Below are 16524 nucleotides of genomic sequence, written 5' to 3' on the forward strand. Positions count from 1 at the left end.
ATTCGAACCCGCCACCTTAGGTGTATGTGGCTGGTGCCCTAGCCACTCGAGCCACAGGCACTGAGCCAAGAAAAGTGGTTTTTATATTAAAAAGTTTTGAGCCATTTAAAAATTGTAGGGATATACATACAAAGTAAACACTTTCAATAAAGATTCTGAATTCTTACACCTGTAAGCCCAACACTCTAGGAGGCTCAGCTGGGTGGACTGCCTAAGCTCAGGAGTTCGAGACCAGCCTGAACAAGAGCGAGACCCTACCTCTACAAAAACAGAAAAAGTAGCCAGGCATTGTGGTGGGTAGCCACTCAGGAGGCTGAGGCAAGAGGATCACATGAGCTCAACAGTTATGAGCCATGACACCACAGCACTCTACCCAGTGGGATAGAGTGAGACTCTGTATCAAAAAAAAAAAAAAAGAAAAAGAATCTGAATTTAACTCAAATACAATATCCTCCCTAGGAATAAAGGCAAATTAAAGTTTTTTAAAGGCATTTATTACAGTAATGCTTATATATATCCTAGCATAATAAATATTAGGAGAGCATATTGTTCTCGTAACATAAAGTTCTCCTAACAACACTAAGATAAATACAGTAGCTACTATAACATAAAAGACACGCATATTTACAAAGATCAAAAGGGAGTGAGGAACGACAAACAATTATAATCCTGTTTTCTAGCATGTTTATCATCAACATAATATCAGGAGAATACAGACCTTCCCCTGCATTTTGTCTTACCATAGAAATAAGGAATTCCTATCCACACTCCATACCCACATTCAATTTCCTCACTTAGTATTCCACATCTTTATCATTCAAAGACATACTATCCTTTTCTCTCTTCAAACAACCAGGATAACCTCATGGCAAAGGTTTTGCTGCAGTAGTTAATCAACAGTGAGCCCCACAAACATAATTATGAAAAAAATAAATCTTTTTATACAATATATGAGGAAAATATACTATCTTTGGTAAAAAAAAATCAAAAGAAGCTTAGCAACACATGACCTTCACGGAAGAGTTACTCATTAGGACCATTTTCTGGATGCTTTAAGTCCTAAACCAAAATCGATGTCCTTAGAAGAATCTTTTCCTGGTTGAAACATCTCACACGCCTTGTGTTTTAGTTTTAGCCCTCCACTTGTCTGCTTCGGGAGACGACAACAGAAAACTAAAGCTCGACCCCTATCAGCAACTCTTTATCTTGCCTGGCATACACCATTTACATGAAGCACACTGAGATATATTTTGTTTTTAAAATTGAGAATGTGGGGATCTCGGGAACTCCGGGGTGACAGGTTTGCTAAGTGCTCAGTCCTGCCGTGGCCCCTCATCACAGTGCCTCAGCTACCTCAGAAGGAAGACGGGCTGTGTCCCTCTCTCTCCACCAACCCGGCCACCTCCTTGCTGGCTGGCGTCCCGGGAGACCTTTTCTACTGTTACAGAAGAAGCACGACACAGGAGCCTTCCCTCCCCAGAGTAAAATTTTGAGAATACTCTTATTTTGAGACTTAGAAACACGCTCTCTGCAAGGATAAAATACTCAATCAGATGGGGACAGTGCACTTTATGGCAGTAGGCTCTGGCCATGAGCATTCTACAGAATCATCCCCGAGAAAAAGAATTTACTCCAATAATTAGAGGTGGAGAAAAAAACAGCATTTGGACTCCACTCCTATTCGTACAAAGATGTTTTCCTGTGTAAACTTGGCCAAGTTTTCACTTTCTCCCATTCTAGTCTCTTCTCATAGTGTGGCTACATTCTAATCAGTAGGTTCTTCAAATGATTGTCTGGGCAGAGTTGAGTATATTAAAATAAAGGAGGCATGCACGTGAGTGTCAAATGCTCGTCTATTAATAGTGTCGAGCTGCCACTAGAGTGTATTCACTGCTACTTAAACAAAACGCTTCCGGTGGACAAGAGCAATCTTGCCCTCGGTGTGGAACAGAATAAGACAGTGCAATGAGCCCTGGGGTAAGATGAGTCAGGGCAGCCACTTCTGGAAGGTGGTCTGTTTCCTGTAAAGATCCTCAGGACTAAAGTTGATGTTAGAAAACTATCACATACTCAAATCAAGGAAACAATGCAGGTGCCAGAAGTTACCGATGCAGAAGGGGGAGAAATGAAGGCACACAAACGACAGGCCCCGCTGCTCCTGGAACACACCCTGTTACAGCAGGGCAGCTGGACTGCAGGGTCAGGCCACAGGGCACAGCCACGCTCTTCACTCACAGCACAAGTCAGGAGGCCAGCCCCACGGGAGCCGCTGGGGACTGCTCCAGGGCTGTCTACACTGTGCACTCAAGCACCCCTCAGTCCAGAGGGGAGCGCTCTCTGACCTCGCTTGACCCCAGGCTCTAGCCTGAATGAAAAATGTAAAAAACAAGATGGAAACTAAATGAGGACTCAGACTCCAGTGAGAGGAAACAAAGGAGGCGTCCTAAGGCAACAGCTGTAAGGGCAAGGTGGCTGCTGGCTGTGTCACCAGTGTGGCAGGTAGGCCAAAGCTCTGCTCCAGAGTTACAGGAGGAAACTACTCCAACCACTACCTTTACTGAAAGATGAAAGCTGCTGAATTATGAAATCCTTTCTCTTAGGCTTGTATCTATCTATCTAGATTTATGTATTTTGTAGAGATGGGGTCTTGCTATGTTGTTCAGGCTGGTTTCGAACTCCTGGGCTCGAGAGATCTTCCCTCCTTGACCTCCCGAAGTGCTGGGATTACAGGTGTGAGCCGCGGTGCTCGGCTAAGACTGATACATTCCAGTCTGCACATTTTCCTTTCTGTTTCTGATTAACTTAAAGCGCTGAATTCACTCTTGATTAATTTACTTTCTCAAATTGGTCCATCAAATAATGTGTCTCTTTGCCCACCACTTTCTGGGCCTTTTTGCTTTTTTCTGGACAGTGCTAGCAATCCTATCAGCACATTTCCTATCTAACTCCACTACCATTCTCCTCCGCTGAGTTATCACCAGAACAGAGATTTCAGAGACGCTACTCTGTGACTGAGGAATGGCAGGTGTGGCTTTCTTCAGATATCACAGTCCTTTCTGAGAGTATTTTTTTTTTTTTTTGAGACAGGGTCTTGCTCTGTCGCCCCTGGTAGAGTATAGGGGCATCACCATAGCTCACAGCAACGTCAAACTCCCAGGCTCAAGCGATCCTCTCACGTCAGCCTCCCAAACACCTGAGACTACAGGCACCTACTATTATGCCAGCTAGTTTTTCTATCTTTAATAGAGACCGTGTCTTGCTCTTGCTCAGGCTGGTCTTGAACTCCTGACCTCAAGCGATCATCTCACCTCAGCCTCCCAGAGTGCTGGGATTCAGGCGTGAGCCACTGCGCCTGCCCTCAGAGGTTTGATCCTCCTAGCTGAAATCAACAGTTAGCTTCTCTCTGAAACTCTTCTTGAAACATAGTCTTCAGCTTTGTTATGTCATTAAGCTGATGAGTAGGACTGAAACTTAAGAGCCACAGAAGTGCTCCTTTAGGAAATTAGTTATCACAGACCTAAATGCCTACCTTTAAAACAAGCAGGAAAATCTCTATGCATTCAAAATATTCTCCTACTCACATTATAGGAGGAAAACGACAGGGAGGGATGTGTGCAAGGACTTTCATCACTATACTTTGAATCCGCCTTTTTAAATCAGACAATAACAGAAACAACAATCTGGCTGAAGCAGACACACAGCAAGTGACAATGTTTATAGGGTAGGAAGCTGCCTTCACAAGGAGTAAGAGACCTTACTCGGCAGAGACTGAGCAAAACAAAACACAAAACCAAAACCTTTCAAACTGTGCCAAAGAATCTTCGTGAAAGTACCAACTCTCACCAAAGTATACACCACATGTACCACCTAAGCAAAAACAGACTTTATTTTGAATAAATGCCAGGTCAAATGTACCACCTACTTCATCAGATAAATCCCTTCATTTTACTTTTCTCATTGTTTCTCTAACTTGCTTCCAGAAGATCGGAAGCAGTGCGTGTCAGCAGTGCACTCAGACTCCACTGGGGGCAGAAGTCTGCCTGCCCTGAGAGAGGACCAGCTGCATACACCCCTGAGACCAACAGTTCCTGTGTGCCTTGCCGAGCGTCACCTCCGAGATACCGCGGGAGCCCATGAGGTCTCATCTCAGAAAAAGCAGTGACTGGCATTTTGTGGTCATCACCCCCGGCCTTGGGACTTCAGGACAGACAACCAGGGCATGTGGGAACACAGTTCACGGAGTATCTGCAGTCACTGTTTTACTATGGACACTGTATAAGTGACAGCAAAGTGACTCCACTATTTTAAGAAAAAACAATGAGGCTGCAGACACCAGAGCTTCAAGTCTTCAGGAAAAGAGTAGTAAGAGGCCTTAGTGGTAAGGCCTATACATACATATGTACGTATATGTGTGTGTATTTTGGTAGAGACAGAGTTTTACTCTATCACCCTCGGTAGAGTGCCATGGCATCACTAGCTCATAGCAACCTCCAACTCCTGAGTTTAGGCGATTCTCTTGCCTCAGTCTCCCGAGTAGCTGGGATGACAGGTGCTTGCCACAATGCGCAGCTACTTTTTGTTGCAGTTTGGTTGGGGCTGGGTTTGAACCTGCCACCCTTGGTATATGGGGCTGGCATCCTACCCACTGAGCCACAGGCGCTGCCTGTGGTAAGGCATATTTTATTATTTCAAAGACCCAGCAGGACTTCCGCTGCTGGTCAAGACAGAGTGAGGAGGGGGGGAATCAACCTTCTGCCAGAAGGGAACAGAAAGCCAAGTGACATATACGAAGCACCACTTTAAAAGAAATGGGCACAGGCTGTAAGGGACTACGTCTAAGTGGTGGGAGCACAGACACCCTAACTGCCCAGGCTTCCTACACAGGGCTTCTGGGCTTTCAGGCAGCCCCTACGTGACTGTGTAGGATGAGGGCCTGGAACAGAGCAATAGGGCCACACAGGACCCTGGACACGTACCATGAGGAGACCCCAAGGGACGCCATGAGCATTGGAAGAGTGCAACCTGCATTCTCCTGTGTGAGGAACCCCCAAACCAGAGAAAGAACTGGCCAGAACAAGAAGACCTCAGGGCAGGGCATTCAGGCAAGCCTCACCTCCAAGTTGGGGACACCGCCTTGGACACGACAGTACTCTAGCCCTGCTTGACAAATCTTAGAAAAAGAGATCTACCTGTTTTCCAAATAATTTAACTGCGCCAAGAACAAAGGCCAAGAATATTTATAGGAATACAAAAATATCCAACACACAAGTTAAAAAATCACAACACTGGACATCTGATCAAAGATTATCAGACATGCATAGGAGTATGAAAATAAAATTTGTTAATGAAGAGAAAAATCAATCAGTCAAAACCAGCCCAGAACTGACTGAGAGGACAGAATTAGCAGATAAGTTTAATAAAATACTTACTATCACTGCTTCCAATTTGAAAAGTAGAAACACAGAAGACATGAAACAGATTTAAACTAAACAGCCAGGGAGGAAAATAATGTGTGAGATGAAAACTACACCAGATGGAAAATTAACAGAAGATTAGACATTGCAGATAGTGGACTGGAAAATACAAGGCCACCCAAACAGCTCTGCATCTACTCAAGAAAGTTCAGTTTAAAACCTCTCCACAGTGGCTCCATCAGGGAATTCTCTCAAATATCTAAGGAAAAAATAATATCAATTCTATAAAAATTGTTCTAGAAAATGAAAAAGAGGAAATTTATAAGGCCAGCATTCCTTTGATACCAAAACTGACAAAAATACAAGAGACAACACCTGTACCCCTGAGGTCACAGAAGCAACATTTAAACAAAATGTTTCCAAAATGAATCCAATATGCAAAAACAGATAACACATCATGACTGTGTAGGGTCTATCCCAGGAATGGAAGATTTAATAGTTTAATAGTTGCAAAATCCATCAGTTAAACTAAGAAACAAAACTCATTTGATCATCTCAATAGATGCAGAAAAAGCATTTGACAAAATTCAATGTTTACTTCTCATAAAACTCACAGGAAACTAGGAACAGAAGGCAACATTTTCAAGCAGATAACTGGTATTCATGGAAAACCCATAACTAACACAGTACTCAAAGGTCAAAGAGTGCGATTTCCCCCAACGTCAGAACAAGACCAGGATGCCCACTCTTCCCACTGCCATTAACAAGTGTACCACAGATTCCAGACAACATAGTAAAGCAGAACAGAAAGGAAGTAGTAAAACTATCTCTGTTCAAAGAAGACATGACTGTCTAGGTAGAACATCTCATAGAATCTACACAAAATCCACCAGAAATAAGTGAGGTTAGCAAGACAGAAGGATACAAGATAAATATATGGAAATCAATTGTATTTACATATAATAGCAAGAATCAAAAATGAGAAGTTAAAATGCCATTTGTAATGCCATAAAAACATGAAATGCTTAGGAATAAATTTAATAAGAAATGTGTAAAACTTAATGTACAGAAATTAGAAAACAGAAATTTAAAAGACTAAATGGTGAGCTGCTGTTATCGATACACTCAATATTGTAAAGACATCAATTATCCTATTTTAGGCACTGATCAGAGCAGTGTTTTTCAACCTTTCTATCTCATGGCACACTCAGATTACATTGATCAAAAAAAAAGAACATACTTACTGTGCTTTGAACTTCTTTCAAAAATACTGATCTTTAAAATTTTTCTTGGCACACCTAATATCCTCTCATTGACCTAGAGTCTATATAATCTCAACCAAAACCCTAGTATACTTTATGGTAGTAACTGAAAAACACATTCTAAAACTTGTATGGAAATACAAAGGACAAAGAATAGCCAAAACAACTTTGAAAGGGACAGAGATAGAAGGCCATCCCTATTTCAGAACTAGTTCCACCCACTCCTATGTGGACAGCTGATTTTTTGACAAGGGAGCAAAGGCAATTCTGTAGGGGAAGGAACAGTCTACAACAAATGGCACTGGAACAACTGCACATTTACAAGGAAAACACTGAATTTTGATTTATACCTCACAATATACACAAAAATTAACTCGACATAGGTCATAAACCTAAATGGAAAACCTAAGACTCTAAAATGTCTAGAAGAAAATACCAAATAATTAATTATCTTCGCCTATCTTTTATTAGGCAAAGATTTCTTAGACATGAAAAGCACAATTAAAGAAGAAATTGATACATTTGGCTTCACAATTTAAAACTACCGTTCTTCCAAGGACTTGGTTAAGAGAATCAGAAGACAAACTGCAGACTGGAAGAATGTGTTTACAAGGCCACTATGTGGTGTGACTTGTATTCTCCAGAATATGTAATAAACTCCAACACTCAAAAATAACAACCCAATAAAAAACTAGCAGAAGATGTGAATAGACCATTAAAGAGGACACACAGAATGGCAAATGAACACATGAAAAGATGCTTAATACCATCAACCAGGAAATGCAATTAAAACCACAATGAAATTCCACCATGCACCTATGAGAATAGCTAAAATTAAAAAGCATACAACTGGAACTCTCATGCACTGCTGGATGAGATGCAAAATGGTGCAGGCTCTTTGATACACAAGAAATTTCTTACAGAGGTAAACCTAGCACTTTCCATAAGCCCCTAACGTACATGTTACCCTGAGAGGAAACAGAATATATGTTCACCCCAAGAATACTAATGTTGGGTGATGCCTGTGGCTCAAGGATTAGGGCGCCGGCCCCATATACCAGAGGTGGTGGGTTCAAACCCGGCCCTGGCCAAAAAACTGCAAAAAAAAAAAAAAAATGCTATTGTTCATAGCAGCTGTACTTCTGAAAACTAAAACCTGGATACCCATTAACTGTGACTAGATAAGCCAACTGTGGCATCCCCACACTGCTTGGTAACAAAAAGAAGTTGCTGGCCAGGCGAGGTGGCTCAGGCCTATAATCCCAGCACTCTGGGAGGGTAATGCCAGTGAACTGCCTGAGCTCAGGAGTTCAAGACCAGCCCGAGCAAGTGCAAGGCCCTATTTCTAAAAAAAATAACTGGGCATTGTAGCAGGCACATGTAGTCCCAGCTACCAGGGAGGCTGAGGCAAGAGGATCACTTTGAGCTCAAGAATCTGAGGTTTCTGTGAGCTGTGATGCCACAGCACTCTACAAGGGTAACAAAGTGAGAATCTGTCTCAAAAAAAAAAAAAAGTTATCACATGGAATCTGAAAACACTATCCTAAGTGAAAGAAAGCAGATATAAAAGGTTGTAAAATGCCAATTAGATGGAGTCTAGAAATGGCAAAAAAGAACCAATGACAGAAAGCAAATCAGGGATTGCTAAGGGTAGGTGTCAGGGGCGGGAACTGACCACAAAGGGGTCTTGGGAACTTTCTATGGTAATGGAAATATTTTACATTCTGACAGTGCTGCTGGTCACACACCTGTATACATCTGTTAAACTTATAAGGTGTACATTTTATGTATATTATATCTCATTAAAACTAAATTAAAAAGTCAACTCACACACTTAAATTAACACAAAGAAGGTATGCACGCACACTAACCAACCTGTCAACAGTAGAACAGTAGTTTTCTCTGGGCAATGAAAATACAGGTGATTTAAATTTCCATTATTGTACTTTTTGTATTTTTAAAAACCTCAAGCCTTCCGAGGTGGGTGCGGGGTACCTGGTACCTTAGGTTAATACCCAAAAGAGTCTACAACAAACGGCACTGGAACTGCACGTTTTTAAGGAAAACATTGAGTTTTGATTTATACCTCACAACACACACAAAAATTCACTCCACAAAGATCCTAGATCTAAACGTAAAACCTGAATGTAACACGCAGATAACAAACCATACCGCCAGGTGAAAGAGTGAGAGTTTTGTAAATGGAATTGTAATAATTTGCTGCATACTTGGAAAATATTCGTCACGTGGCTCTCAGAAACACACCTCCTTCCCTTCCATAATGGGATAACTTCAAATACCTGTCTAAGCCGCTCAGGCCCGAACGCCAGACAAACATTCCGCCGGGCCGCGAGCACCCCTGACCCGTGCTCACCTGGTACAGCTCCTCCAGGTTGCACCGGACCGACGTGCTGCTCTGGACGGCCCGCACGGCCTCGCGGAGCTTCTGCCACGTGTCCTGCGTGTAGTTGTCGGGCAGCCGGGGTCTGTCTGCGGGTCCAGAACCAGAGCCGCGCGCTCGGAAAGCGCCCGAGGCGCCCGCGGCCCAGGGCGGCCTCTCGGGCCCAGCGCGCCACGGCCTCGGACGCGGAGGTTCTCCGCGCCCGGGTCCCCGGCCCGGCAGGCCCCCGCCCGGGGAGCCCTCCCGCAGGTCCCGCCGACCACGCGCCGGCCCAGCGCCCCGCACCCACCTCGGAAGTTCTTGATGACCAGCTTCTTGGAGCCGCCCGCGCCCCCCGGCTTGGCGGGGCCGGAGGCCAGCGCCGCGGGCTTGGTGAGGCCGTTGGTGCGGCCCACGAGCGCCGAGAAGCTGCCTTTCCGCGGGGCCTCGTCCGCCATGGCTGGGCCGGAACCGCCGCGCCCGCCCGCCCCGCTCCGCCCGCTCGCCCCGGCCCGTCTCCGCCCGGCCGGCCCACCCAGTCCGCCGCGGTCCGCCCGCTCCGCCCCGTCCGCCCCGGTGCCCGCCCCGCGCGCCCGCGGCCTGGAGGCCCAACCGCCTCCGGAGGGCTCGGGGGCGCGCAGGGACGCCCCCCCGCCCCCACCGAGCTCGGGGACGCGCCGCGACCCCACCCCCCTCGAGCTCGGGGACGCGCCGCGACCCTCAACCCCCATCTGAGCTCGGCGGCGCGCCGGGACTCCCAGCCCCCTCCCCGAGCTCGGGAGCGAGCCGGGACCCCCACCCACCTCCCCGAGCTCGGGAGCGAGCCAGGACACCCTGCCCCGAGCTCGGGTGCAAGCTGGGTCTCTGGACCCCCCACCCCCACCCCAGAGCTCCGGAGAGCGCCAGATACCCCGTTAGGGCTGCGGGTGCGCTGCGACGCCCCCCTTTAGAGGCTCGGGGGCGCGCCAGGACAATCTCCCATCCTTAAGGAGCTCGGAGCTGCCCCGGGAAGCCCCCCTTAGGTGTTGGAAATGTGCCAGGGTACCCCCAAACTAGGGCTCGGGGCTCCCAGACAACTCCCCCACTTGGGGGTGTGCCGCGACCGCCTGTCCATTAGGGGAGCGGGGGCGCGCCGGGACAATCTTCCCCAATTATGGATCTGAGGTGTGCCGGACTACCCCAAGTTAGGGAGCCCCGCCGCACCTAAGGGCGCGAGGACGAGCCGAGACACCCCCACCTTAAGGTTCGGGGTCGCGCCTGGAGGTCCCCTTTAGGGCTTGGGGGCGCGCGGAGCATCCTGAGGGGCTCGTTTTCTCACAGGCGACAGTCGTGGGGTCAGCGGAGTGAAAGGCAGCTGCTCCGTGTGGCTACCCTCGCCGCTGAACCCCAAACCCCTCAGCCCTGGCGAGCCCAAACGCGAGAAGACCTGCAGGCAGCGGGCCGAGAGGGCGGGGACCCAGTGCTAACACCCCCGGCCTCAGCCCGAGCGCGTCGCCGAGCCGGCCCCGGGGTTGCGCTGCCGCGCGCTCTCGCCCGCTGGAACCAAAGTGCAGGGGAAGATGGGGCCGGGGGCGCCGGGCTGGAGACGGACCCCTGGCCGGAAGTGACGAAAGCGACGGGAACCGCTTGCTGGTGGGCGGGGCTCACCGCCATGGCGCACATCACGATCAATCAGTACCTGCAGCAGGTACGTGTCGGTTGGGGAAGCGCAATGCGGTGAGTGTTGGTCCCGCCTCTGGCCTCCGACCCTTAGGCCTCTTCCCCGCCGCCTCGCTCGCTGCCTTTTCCTGCCCGGGTCTCCGATGGGCGGCGACGGCGGGCAGACGTGAGAGCGGCAGGCCGGGCCGGAGGCGCTGCCGCGGGTCCCTTCTGCTGGACCGCCGTGCTGGGGGGGCGGTGTGGGCTGCGTCTCGGAGCTCGTGTCCGCAGGATGGGGAGCGCTCGCGATTTACGCAGACACACGTGTAGTCTCTCCTGCGGTCGCTGCCCAGTGGGTCTGAAGGGTCAGGACTCCACGCCGACGGCTTAATTGGTTCCGTTGTTTCGGTTGGACACCGGTGGAAGGAAGGGGGATGACTTTGAGGAGGCTCTGGCGTAGGAGATGGAGATGACGCTACTGCAGTCCGAGTTCAGGCCACTAGTCCTTTAGTACGCTTCTCTGTTGTAAGCACATTGCGCATGTTACGTTTTTTGGTAAATGTACCTTACGCGGTTTTGTTCATACAGCCTGTAAATGGCAGAAGCACATTTGAAACACAGATATTTCTGTATTCAAAGCTCGCAGTTTTTCCACTAAATGATGCTGATCTATAGTCTGGGCGCGGTGGCTCACACCTGTAACCCTAGCACTCTGGGAGGCCGAGGTGGGTGGATTGCTTGAGCTCACAGATTGAAGACCAGCCTGAGCCCAGAGCCCACCTCAATAACCTGGTGTTGTGGCGGGCGCCTGTAGTCGCAGCCACTGGGGTGGCTGAGGCAAGGGAGTCACTGGAGCCCAAGAGTTTGAGGTTGCCGTGAGCTATGATGCCAGGACACTCTACCCCAGGGTGACAAAGTGAGACTGTCTAAAATAAATAAATACAAAATCCTCAGAATAAGGCTGTGGTAATAAGAAGAGGAAAAATAGAGAATAGGTTTTAAAAATATTTGAAGGAAACTTTACTAGGACTTGCTGATTAAGAATATGTGGGTGGGCCAGGCACAGTGTCTTCAACCTGTAATCCTAGCACTCTCCTAGGCTGAGGGGAGTGGATTGCCTGGAGACCAGCTGAGTGAGACCCCGTCTCTACTAAAAAAAAAAAAAAAAAAAAATTAACCAGGCATTGTGGTGGCGCCTATAGTCCCAGCTACTGGGGTGGCTGAAGCAAGAGAGTCACTGGAAGCCTGAGTTTGAGGTGGCTGTGAGCTATGAGGCCATGTTCCTCTGTTGAGGGCAACAGAGTGAGACTCTGTCTCCAAAAAATGGGTGGCGGGACATGGCAGAGTACTAGTATAATGAACATGGAGAGGAAAATAAACTTAGTTCTGGACATAGGGAGTTGAGGTGTGTGGTGACTGTTGACAACCAGTTAAAGATCTCCAGTTGACAGTTGAATGTAGTCTGACGTGATTGGGAGCAATAGTTGCTGAGTTAATTCGTTACACCCAGGAGTCTCTCAAAGACCATACTGCCAGTCAAGTCAAATTTAAAGAGGAGTCCTTTTATTGAAGAGCCACCTGGCGACTCCCTCAGTGTCCCAACATGTGGTTTCTGAGAGCAGCCCCTAGAGTTTAAGGGGTCGGATTTTTAAGGCTTGGTCTGCATCCTGGTCCGCACGCAGGCTGCCCTGGTGCATCCGGGTAGGGTAACAAGCACGGTGCAGAAGCAGAGTTTTGCAGTTAGTCATACATCTGTGTTTCAGTACTTTCCCACCTGGTATTTCTTAAAGGTCAGTCCAGGGACGGTTGTTACCTCCTAGTCCAGGCGTCCTCAAACTACGGCCCACGGGCCACATGCGGCCTGCCAAGGACATTTATCCAGCCCGCCGGGTGTTTTTGCTGCCACTGTCTGTCCTGCTTAGCAGCCATCTCGTCCTGGGTCCCGCAGTCTGGCCTTCCAGTGGTCTGAGTGACAGTGAACTGGCCCCCTGTTTGAAAAGTTTGAGGACTCCTGTCCTAGTCCATTTCTCAGGGAAGTAAGAAGTCAGTGAGTACTTTCCAATCTATCTTGGGAGTGAATCAGACTTCATTTTGTTGAGGGCTTGTGGCCCAGAAATTTACCAGGAGTTAACTTGTATTTTTCTACCTTAGTCTAGGCCTAATAAATTGAGACGGTTGGTTAACACCAGGATCATGAAAAAAGTTTTATTTCAATTAAAAACATGCAAGTTTACATTCATTTGCCAATCTTTGATGTAGGCCCAAGACCTTTTCTTTAGGATATGTCTACTTTCCCCTTGTGTTTGTGGAGCTAACATTTTCCAATATTGGTTTATTTGAGAACTTGAATGTAGTCTCTCTCTAGAACTTTGTGTTTTTCTTAATCTTTAACTATTTTACCCCACACCCAGTTTTATTTAAAAAAACAAACCCTCATCTTCAATGAGTCTTTTAAATGCATGCAATTTAGCTAATAGAGAAACAACTGCTCCCTTTTGTATTCATATCTCACTTGTGACCTTAAAAGTACATTATCCGTAGCTTGTATAGGTAGCAAAATTAAATTTGAGGAGGAACGCATATACCTTAGGTGGCAAAGGTTTGAGGATGTATTGTGCCTCTGGCATCAGCCTGTGTATTTTACGGAAGATTTGGAGAGAGTCATCATTCCAATTTAAGTCAGGTAAAGGTAAGACTGGTAAGAGAGCTTCTACTGTTAAGTGGATTGGAGTTGAACAGACAAGTTTGGGTTTACAAATGTGGGGCTCCTTGATGTACAGCTGATGACAAGGACAGTGAGAAGGGAATGGATTACCCGTGGAAAAGTGGAACGTGAATAGGGAATGGGCCCAGAATAGATATCTTTGAAGATATGTGTGCCTGAATCTCTTCACAAAAGACAAGAGTACCTCTTAATGTGAGACTTCAAAAAGTCCCTTCTATCATTTTGATGGAGAAAAGTATTCCTGGTTGAATTGGCCTACTACTTAAATTGTATATGTTAATAGATTCTTGAATATTAAAAAAAAATAGATGTCTCTTTGACAGAGGATGGCAACCTGTTAGACCTATACATAGTAATACAATGTGTATAATTTATTGTGTAGGAGCATAGGTACCAATGTAACTGTATCAAATGTAACACACCATTTGCCAGTCATCAAAGCCAGGAGGCAGGGCAAATCGTTGACTCCTCTCTCCTTCAGTGTCTGCAGATAGTGCTTTACTGGAGTAGTTATATCTCCTACTGTCTCAGATCCACCTCTTCATTATCTATTACTTAGATTATGGCAGTCACTTTTTATTTCATTTCTGATTCTTATCTGTTTTCTTTTATATTGTACTTTCTACTAGAGCAAAGGGAGGATAGGCTTTAAAGACAATAATACTTTAATAATACATGTTTTTACTAATATTGGGACTTCGGACATGTCTAACCGCTGTGACTCTCCATCTGTAAGTAGGATCCATACGAGTTGTGCCAATTAAAAAGGCCCTAAATGCACAGTTAATGCATTAACTCAGTAAATGATAATTGTGCTATTTTATTGAAGAAAATGGTTTGAGCATCTGCCTCTCCTACTAAAACTTCTCCTGCAGGGACACCTCCAAACACTCCTTAACTTAGTGCCCCCATTCTGATGCTCCACATTTGCTCGATGTGCCATGGCAGCTCTCCCATCTATAAAATGCACATAACTTAAAATGTACCATTTAGCTATTTTAAAGTATACAGTTAAGTACATTGACAATATTGTACAAGCATTGCTGTTCTCAAGTTCCAGAAATTTTTTTGTCACCCCTAGAGGAAACCCTGTGCCCTGGGAGGTTGCTGGTGAGGAGCTTCCTGGGGTATGAGCTCCGACCGGTGAACATACTAGCAGGGCCCACACTGCTCACTGCTGGGTCTGGAGATCTGACTCTAGGCCTTGATCCCTTGGTGACTGCTGTGTCCTGGTTTTTCTCCAACTGGAGTGCGCTTCCGTTTCAGAGAACTTGCCCCAGTTCTGTGACTCTGAGCCTGCTGTGACCCATGGATTTCCCCTGGGGAGAGGACTCTGGAGACCTGGGAGACATGAAGAGCATCATGTTCCAGGATGACCAGTAGCCTCCCTGTTCACCAGAATGAGGCATGTCCTTGAGTGGGCTCTCAGGACTAAGGCCCCCTGGACAGGGGCGCTGTGAGCCTGAAACTAGAAGTAGGGGCAGTTTTGGGAACTCTTGGCTTGAGCTTGTGTTCTTGTTGTGCTGAGCTGGCAGATGAGAGCAGAGCTGAGCAGGTGGCAGGCCCCAGAGATGATTTTGTGCTTGACGGGGAGGGAGTCTGCCTTGGGTCTCCCATGGCTGGGCCTGCTCACATGGTGTGTGGAGGGTGACTTTGGAAGATAAGACCTCACTGGGATAAACTGACTAAAACTGACCTACACCTAGGTGGGGCTGGTCACTTCATTTCCAGCCTTGATGGGATGGTGAGCAAAGAAGCCACAGCCTGCCTGCCTTGGCCCAGGAGAATGTCCTTCCTCACCCAAGATGTCTCACACATTCCCTACTCACTGATGACAGGTGGCAAATGCAATATTTTAAACTCCAAAACGTTGATCTCCAGCACAGTGATTGTAAAGAGGAAGCCAAACCTCTTCCCAAAACCAGTAAGGGCTCTCAGTTTCTGCCTGTTTACCTTTGAGGTGAGTCTTATACCTGTGGCTAGAGGTGGAAGAGAAACACTTGGTTTTGTGACTGGGTTTTCATAACACTCGGCAGTAACCACATAGCACACACTTGTTTGCTTTGCTTGTTTTCTTGCCTCTGGAAGATGCCATATTGAAACAAAGTTTTTGTTTGCTGGCTAAAATGAGTCTTGACTTGATACACTTTGATTATTCTGACTCCTTTCAATGTAGGAGAAAATTACTTTTGTGGTCTACAGTGTACCATTTGAATTCTGTTAGAATAGAATGTTTCACTTTCAACTCAGGTTTCCCTTTCTAATGTTTCAGGTGTATGAAGCAATCGACACTAGAGATGGAACTTCTTGTGCAGAGTTGGTGTCTTTTAAGCATCCTCATGTTGCAAACCCACGGCTTCAAGTAGGTGAAAGAGTTATGCACACAGGTGTCAGGGAGAAATATGCAGTAACAGGTTTCTTAAGAGAAATTACTCAGTTTGAATAAAAGAAAATTAATGTCACTATTTTTTTTTTTTTTTTGCAGTTTTGGTCAGGGCTGGACTTGAACCCACCACCCCTAGTATATGGGGCCAGCGCTCTATTCCCTGAGCCACAGGCGCTGACCTAATGCTGTCACTCTTACTTAAAAATGTCAAAGTTCCTTTAGAGTTTGTTAATGGCAGTTCACTTGCAGAGTGTGAACTGTGTGTCACATCCTGCCCCGGGGCATGCACCTCTTATTCCTATGTTTGATTCCTGCATAGTTTGCTGAGGTCTGGAGAAGTAAGGTCACATCTGGGGTCACCCAGAGTGGGGGAGAGTTTAGACTCTGTCCACACCGGTCTGTCCTCACAGCCCTAAGACCATTGCGCACCACAGGCATCTCTGCTAAAGTTCTTGTTCAGGGATGGCTGGGTAACTAAGGCCCCACCTGGGCTGTCTGTGTGGTGTCACAGAGCTCGCTTGCATGGCTTTGGCTCCAGCTATCCTGTTACAGCAGCCAGGTGGCCCTTTCCTCAGAGATCTATGGCCTGCAGAGCCTAAAATGTTTATTTTCTGGCCTTTTATAGAAAGCATTTGCCGGCTCGGCACCTATAGCTCAACCGGCTAAGGCGCCAGCCACGTACACCTAAGGTAGCGGGTTCGAATCCCCAGCCTGGACCC

General features: G+C 46.9%; 2 protein-coding genes across 5 annotated transcripts in view; one reads left to right on the forward strand and one right to left on the reverse strand.

Annotated features, from left to right (window-relative positions):
- The window catches only part of CUL4A (cullin 4A), a 55759-nt gene extending 45402 nt beyond the window's left edge, over nt 1-10357 (reverse strand). The window contains exons 1-2 of one of the 2 annotated variants that reach the window (XM_023519185.1): nt 10294-10357; nt 9051-9166 (exon numbers count right to left, since the gene is read on the reverse strand). Coding sequence is in view for 1 of the 2 variants with exons in the window: in XM_003799984.3 (XP_003800032.1) it covers nt 9051-9166; nt 9367-9514 (264 nt within the window). In the remaining variant the exon portion in view is untranslated. Of the gene's footprint in view, nt 1-9050; nt 9167-9366; nt 9648-10293 lie in introns of those variants that run through there. The other variant, XM_003799984.3, reaches the window with a different exon arrangement.
- A 321-nt stretch (nt 10358-10678) lies between these two features.
- Nucleotides 10679-16524, forward strand: part of PCID2 (PCI domain containing 2) — a 27528-nt gene continuing 21682 nt past the window's right edge. Inside the window, exons 1-2 of one of the 3 annotated variants that reach the window (XM_003799985.3) lie at nt 10679-10743; nt 15692-15781. In XM_003799985.3, the coding sequence (XP_003800033.1) occupies nt 10708-10743; nt 15692-15781 (126 nt within the window). In that variant the 5' untranslated portion in view covers nt 10679-10707. Of the gene's footprint in view, nt 10744-11140; nt 11220-15691; nt 15782-16524 lie in introns of those variants that run through there. The other 2 variants (XM_012811519.2, XM_012811521.2) reach the window with 2 other exon arrangements.

The sequence above is a fragment of the Otolemur garnettii genome, unplaced genomic scaffold, assembly GCF_000181295.1.
Source record: "Otolemur garnettii isolate 467f Iridium unplaced genomic scaffold, OtoGar3 scaffold00161, whole genome shotgun sequence".
NCBI classification, from domain to species: domain Eukaryota; kingdom Metazoa; phylum Chordata; class Mammalia; order Primates; family Galagidae; genus Otolemur; species Otolemur garnettii.